At 41.5% G+C, this 7,184-nt stretch overlaps 1 protein-coding gene across 1 annotated transcript in view; it reads left to right on the forward strand.

Annotated features, from left to right (window-relative positions):
• The window catches only part of ATM (ATM serine/threonine kinase), a 57,350-nt gene extending 50,600 nt beyond the window's left edge, over nt 1-6,750 (forward strand). Inside the window, exons 54-62 of the mRNA XM_056858073.1 lie at nt 1,910-2,050; nt 3,225-3,341; nt 3,807-3,956; nt 4,536-4,701; nt 5,410-5,496; nt 5,590-5,704; nt 5,946-6,009; nt 6,302-6,438; nt 6,526-6,750. Coding sequence (XP_056714051.1) covers nt 1,910-2,050; nt 3,225-3,341; nt 3,807-3,956; nt 4,536-4,701; nt 5,410-5,496; nt 5,590-5,704; nt 5,946-6,009; nt 6,302-6,438; nt 6,526-6,709 — 1,161 coding nt within the window. The 3' untranslated portion in view covers nt 6,710-6,750. The remainder of the gene's footprint in view (nt 1-1,909; nt 2,051-3,224; nt 3,342-3,806; nt 3,957-4,535; nt 4,702-5,409; nt 5,497-5,589; nt 5,705-5,945; nt 6,010-6,301; nt 6,439-6,525) is intronic.
• The last annotated feature ends 434 nt before the right edge of the window (nt 6,751-7,184 follow it).

A 7,184-nucleotide genomic window follows, 5' to 3' on the forward strand; every position in this document is an offset into this window, starting at 1 on the left:
TACACCTCCCTTCATCTTGTGATGAATTAGTAATCTCTTTTGCACAAAATTCTAATCCTAATACTATTGTTAATATTTATTGATCTCTTTGACATTTATATTTTTCAAGGGAAGAAAGATTAATAGTTAATAATATCATATAAAGGAAAGAAAACAAAAAAGGAAATAATAATAAAAGAAAAAAGAAAAGAAATAGTAAATCTCACTAATAATAAATGGATTAGTATAATAAAAAGCATTTGATTATTTCCATTAAAAATTAATTATTTTGTAAGTCCTCCATTTCTCCCTAACACTCATTTAATACATATTGTTTTTCTAGTAAATTGATATCATATATAGTTCTATTTCCATTATAACCAATCCTTTTAACCAGTTCCTTTTCGATCTTAGCCAGAAGAGACACTAGACTCTTTTAAATTAGTCCCTTTATCCGGAATTTCCAGCATTTCTTTCTTTCCCACAGTAGCAGTAATCGTCGAAGAGCATCCTTGAAAATTGGTGGTAAAGTCTCTTCTGCAGATAGATAATTTCCATAGTAAATATCTTCCATAGTAAATATCTTCCATCCCAAATTCAAAGAAAAAGATCCTGACAGCCCCAGTTTTTCTACTCATTAAGTCCTCCAAGCAGGTGTTGAAAAGTTCATCAAGCAGATTGAGGGGACAGAAGTCAAAATCACTCACATTCAAATCCATTGTTGTCAAATGAGCTATTGCAGATTGTTTATTGTAATCCCTCGTTTCCTTTGCAGGGTTCTTCTGTTCTTCATCTCTCTTGTCAGCTAGAGGGCCCTCTAGTATCTCCTCTGATCTCATTGTGATAATTTGGGTTTTTATGTCTTTAAGTTCATCTGAGATAATGTCCAGTTTTTGATTAATAAATTGAAATGAAGTGCTCATCAAAGCAGAGAGTTGTTCCATCTTTGTAATCAAATGTTCCATGGTTACTGCTTCTGAAAATTTCTATTGAAACTCAGTTAATAAGATCCAGGCAAATTCCAGTGTAGTAAATAACAACGAGGTGCTGCAGGAATCAGAGTCATAGACCTTCCGTCAGGAACTTGGGAAATATTTGCCAGTTACACACTGATACCACACTTCCGATTCCAAGTTCTCTGACTCTCTCACGATGATAGATTGTTTCCGGGAAGGACATGGCAGGAAGGCTTGTTTAGTTAGAAAGACTACTCTTCAGGGGGGGGGGTTCCACTCCTCCCTCCCCTTTATTCGTAGTAGATCCTGATTGACAACTGAAGCGCCTTTCAAAAATCTTAGTTGTTATGTCTTCCCACTGATCAAATTGATAAGATCCCTGCCGGGTTATCAGATCTTTTCTTGTTTTTAAAAAGTCATTTAAACATTGAGTGGGGAGATACGGATTCAACTGATGTATTTAGCAGTCTCCTGGGACTTCCAAATCCAGGTAAAACAAAGGAGTTCTTTTAAACTTAGATTTTAGGAGAGTAGGTATTCTTGCTTCTGTATAGTTGCTAGATGGTAATAGATAGGGGAGAGCAAAGCTTAAATTCCAAAGAGACGTCTGCGGTGATTTATGACCCCTCAAGCAGGCGGGACTGCTACTGAATCTCCGAGGTCGTAAAACTCAGAGTTCAGGAGTCAAACCACTCTTCATCGTCTGCAGGAGATTTCCTGATACCCATTCCACTATTTAGGAATCGGGAGGGGCGCGTTTACACCCCTATTTAAGACGTTTCTTGGTTCCCCCTCCGGGAGCCCCCGGGGAGACAAGTGCTTCGCTCAGCTGCCCTAGTGGAAGTCCTTATTGTTAGTTTTAATGGATTATAATTTGTACCTTTTTATGCTGCAAACTGCCTTGTAAATTTACTATTGACAGGCTTAGTAGATCAATGTGACATAGCGGCATCTGCAAATATTTACCATTTTAGGTGGATCCAAGTGGAAAGTATGAAAATTTGGTTACAGTAAGATCATTCAAGCCTGAGTTTCGCTTAGCAGGAGGCGTCAATCTACCAAAAATAATAGACTGTGTTGGATCAGACGGGAGAGAGAGGAGGCAACTTGTCAAGGTGAGTACTGTGTGCCGCGGTTCTTAGAGGGGTGTCCTTTCACCGACTGAGAAAGCTTTCAGTTGTATTGAGTTTTTTATTCTTATGCAGCTTGGTAGGTCAGGTAAGTCTGCCCAGGAAATGTCGGGATGTGGCGTCGCCCCATGGGTCAGGAATGACCCGGTGCTTGCACAGGGGACCTTTACCTTTACTTTAGGTCAGGTTCAGACGTCTGTCTGATCACTAAGCCATAGTTTAAGCACTCCTAATTGCCAAAGCATGATATATAGTTGGATACCGTGATCTCTAAACTAGGCCTTAGACACCATTTAACGTTGGGTGTGCATGCCAGCGTGGTGTAGTGTTTAAGAGCAGTGGTTTGGAGCGGTGAACTCCAATCTGGAGAACCGGGTTTGATTCCCCACTCCTCCACATGAGCAGTGGAGGCTAATCTGGTGAACTGGATTTGTTTCCCCACTCCTCCACATGAAGCTAGCTGGGCTAGTCACAACTCTCTCAGCCTCACCTACCTCACATGGTGTCTGTTGTGAGGAGGGGAAGGGAAGGTGATTGTAAGCTGGTTTGAGTCTCCCTTAAGTGGTAGAGAAAGTCGGCATATAAAAACCAACTCTTCTTCATGCAAAAAAGGACTTCTGCCATTCCCTTTGGCAGCATTCTAAGATTTGCAGTTGTGTGAATTTCAATCTTCTTTTTAATACCCATTGCAGTTCAAGGTATTTCAGCGGTATGAAGAAAAATACAGGGGAAACGGTAGGCAGTTGATGTGATGCGAAATAGGAACTCAGTCTTAAGTATTTTAAAGTTAGTAGGAATGTGTTCTGTACAAAACCAAGAAGAAATTTAATTCAGCACTTGCAACAAGACGGAAAATAGAATGGATTGTATTTTCAAGCTCCTGAGCAGTTCTGGAAAACCAAGTTATAAAATGACAATAGTACCATTCACCACACTTTTTGTTCTTTGTCTTGGCTTCAATGTTGTATGGAGATGTTTTGTGCTGTTTGAGGCTGTAATCCTGAGAAGAATTACTTGTGAGTAAGTTCCGTTTACCTGAGTGGGACTTCTGAGTAAATGAGCATAGGGTCAGGCTGCTGCTTGAATTCTTTTGTGCTACCATTCAGCTTGCTGTGCCAGGAACGTTCCTAAGCTATTGCCTTTCCTATGTCTGCTAAAGGGCCGTGATGACCTGAGGCAGGATGCCGTCATGCAGCAGGTTTTCCAGATGTGCAACACTCTGCTGCAGCAAAATACCGAGACCCGAAAGAGAAAGTTGACGATCCGCAGATATAAGGCAAGGGCCTGCTTCTGTTGCACCAAAATGTCCAGAACAGACATAATGCCAGCTCCTTGCAAGCTTTTTTTAAAAACTGGGAGCCTGTGTGTGTGTGTGTGTGTGTGTGTGTGTGCGTGCGTGCATGCGTGTGTGTAAGTAAAGTTCCGTCAACTTACCACCAACGTATGGCAACCCTGTAGGGTTTTTAAAGCAAGAGACTAACAAAGGTGGTTTGCCAGAGCCTTCCTCTGCACAAAAAACCTGGCATTCCTTGGTGATCTCCCATCCAGTTACTAACAAGGGCTCACCCTGCTTAGCTGCTGAGATCTGATGAGATCAGGCTAGCCTGGGTAAATCCAAGCCGGGATTCGATCACCCTGGTTCCATTTTGTATGAACTCTGTCGCAAAGCATGGCTTTTAAACATGATTTGAAATGAGTTTGCCAATTGTGCCCACTTAACGTGCATCTGGTTATCTCCTAGGTGGTTCCCCTCTCTCAGAGAAGTGGCGTCCTAGAGTGGTGCACAGGAACAATTCCTCTGGGCGAATTCCTTATCAATACTGACAACAGTGCTCACAAAAGATACAGGCCACAGGATTACAGTATCAGCGTTTGTCAAAAGAAAATGATGGTGAGTCGAAACAAAAGGATAAAAAAAGGCCGGATCCTACGCACTGCCAGCAGAGGCAGATTTTCCCTGCTTCCCCCTTCCTCCAGCTGGTGCCTGTGAGCTCTCGAAGGTGGTGGGGCTGGTTAGGGAAACCATGTGTTTACATGGCCTCTGTGCAGTCCCACATGGGAACTGTGCATGTGCAGCTGGTTGATGAACAACAGTTACAGGTGTTACGTTGTTTATCTGAAAGACATGCGGAACGGACAGCTGCAGTGAGGAGGGGAAAGTGGTCAAAATTGCCCCTCCTGCCTCGCGTCAGCAGCACCTTTGCTGCCAGTAGAGAGGAAGTATCCGATCTAGCTCCAAATAAATATCTCATTCCCTTTAGTGAACGAGGGAACTGCTGACTGCTCCACTGGGGAAACTGAAGCCGTATCAACTAACCAGTTCCTGCTTTGTAACACTTTGTGTAATTGTGTAGCCTAATTAAGGCATCCTCAGAATAAAAAAAGGTCTTCATAGCATCTGTTCCTCCAGAGTAAAGGCTAGGCAGGGAAGCAATTACTGTCTCTAAATTATTAATATTTCACTTCACAGGATGCACAGAAGAAAGATTCTGAGGAGAAATATGCTACCTTCATGGACATTTGCCAGAATTTTCAACCTGTATTTCGCTACTTCTGCATGGAAAAATTTCTAGATCCAGCGGTGTGGTTCGAGAAACGTTTGGCATACACATGCAGCGTGGCTACATCATCAATAGGTAAATTGGTTTTGCCATGGTTTAGCAGTTAAACATTTTCCGACCTATTGCTGTTGTATTATTCTCCATGAAATTAAGCATATGACCCTTCCCCAAAAGACTGATGAGAAGTTGTGAAGAATAGCATTTTTATCCAAGCAGTTGTGATTAGGCCTAGAAGTTTTAATCTGTTTGACAGACTCGACTGCTTAACCTTTCGTTTGTTAATTGGTATGTGTGGAATTTGATCCCTGAAGGTAAAATGTAATTGGAAATGGTGGACACTTAAGGTGCGTGCTTTATTTTTCTTGGGTATTTTGATTCTGGTGCTTTAACTGTGTTAGGGGAATAAAAAGAGTATATTAGAGATGACCTTTCCTCAGTCAGCAGGCTTGGGGTGGCAGCTACACATGCACCAACCCTCTAACAGCCCTGGAAAAACCATTCTGGTAGGTAAGGGGACCTTTCAGAGTGTCATTCAGTGCACCAAGATGGGCTGTGGTGGGAAGGGAAAGAAGACACCCATCCCAACCATTCACAGAAGCTCTTTGGATCTTGTGCAGCTTCTAAAATAAGAGCATGTGTAGAGTCAAACAGGTTGGTTTATCTCTGGATGTGCTCTATTTTAGAAGTTACATAATTTTTAAAAAATACATATATGAGACACAGTTGAATGAAACGTACAGTTAATGTACTTGTTGGCTTCATTTTGAGACTTTTCTCTTTCAGTTGGCTACATCCTTGGCCTTGGAGACAGACATGTACAGAATATTCTGCTAGATGAGCAAACTGCAGAACTAGTACACATAGATCTAGGTATGTATTAAACGAGAGAATTGGGTTTCACGTTTTATTTCGTTTGTTGGATTTTTATTTTAAAAATATTTGTGTGTCTCCTGTTCCTGTTAGGTGTTGCTTTTGAGCAAGGCAAAATCCTTCCTACCCCAGAAACTGTACCTTTTAGGTTAACTAGAGATGTAGTGGATGGAATGGGTATCACTGGAGTTGAGGGAGTCTTCAGGAGGTAAGGTGGTTAATGCAAATGCCGTGTCTTAAGATAACAGTTCTACATTAAATGCTCAGTAGAATCCTAGCTGTTCAGTTCTTTGCAAAACTGCCTAGAATATTGGCTAATTAATTAGATACATGTGTTACCATATAATATGTGAGTCAAGTAGAGCCAATAAACAGTTGTAAAAAATGAAAAGTAATCTCGCGTTAACATTAATATTGCAAACTGGTTCAGAAAGTATGATATTTTCTAGGTGCTGTGAAAAAACTATGGCTGTTATGAGAAATTCCCAAGAAGCTCTGCTAACAATTGTAGAGGTAAGTGTTTCTTCACGTCTCCAGCTGCAAACTGAAAAGTGTGTTTTAATTCCTTGAATTCTTTAATGTTACCAAAATGACATCATTATCGGCTTCCCCCAGAATCACCATTGCCATTAATGCTTGTGTCTGTGGCACATTGCACACTAGATTTGTCACCATGCCAGAATTTCTCTGTGGCTTGACCTGATACCCAGCGTAAGAATGTCACACATGGAGGCCCAGAGGTTTCAGCCTAGGGATGGTACTGCTGGCTTTATGTAGAGACATCTTTGTGTCTTGTCACATCCAGGTGCTTCTGTATGACCCTCTTTTTGACTGGACCATGAACCCTTTAAAAGCTTTGTATCTGCAGCAAAGGCCAGAGGATGAGGTTGATGCCAGTGGAAGCTTCAACCCTTCCAACCAAGAATGCAACACTAAAGCAAGGTAAGGAACCTCTGTCTACCTTTGTGGTGGTGTTTTTGTTTGTTTTTTGCCGACAGGTTTCATAACTTTCCGTTTTCTTATTCTCAGTAGCGATACCCAGACCTTTAATAAAGTGGCTGAGCGTGTCCTGATGCGACTGCAGGAGAAACTGAAAGGAGTAGAGGAGGGAACAGTGCTCAGCGTGGGAGGTCAGGTGAACCTTCTCATACAGCAAGCAATGGATCCCAAAAATCTCAGCCGCCTCTATCCGGGGTGGAAAGCCTGGGTGTGAGCATGTATGGTAGGTTTAAATGAGCAAATGGGTTCATTTGAGAGGAGCAGGAGGAGTGGTCAACATTTCATATTACGTAAAAATCCCTTGAAAACTTTTTTTTTTACATGTTGTAAGTCCTTCTTGTTAGTCAATAAAAGGCCAGGGGTACCGGGTTGCTTTTCTGTTGAATAAGAATACACAGTATATGGTTATGAAGCCAGAAAAGAAAGAAGACCACTTTATTTCAAAAAGTTAATACTACTGCTATAATTTGCTTGAATTTAAAATAAAAGAAATGGTTAACGTATTTCCAGAACTCCCACCTGGTTTACAACCTAGGAATGGTACTGCAATATAGTGCTGCTCTTTGTGGCTTCTATGTATTAAAAGGGCCAGAACTTTGTCTTCAAATCTGGTGTTGGGAAATGCACAGGGGTCACTTTGGCTGGCTGCCATACAAGGTACTCCATACAGAGGTCACTTCCAGACTGAT

This window comes from Euleptes europaea, chromosome 12, assembly GCF_029931775.1.
Source record: "Euleptes europaea isolate rEulEur1 chromosome 12, rEulEur1.hap1, whole genome shotgun sequence".
NCBI classification, from domain to species: domain Eukaryota; kingdom Metazoa; phylum Chordata; class Lepidosauria; order Squamata; family Sphaerodactylidae; genus Euleptes; species Euleptes europaea.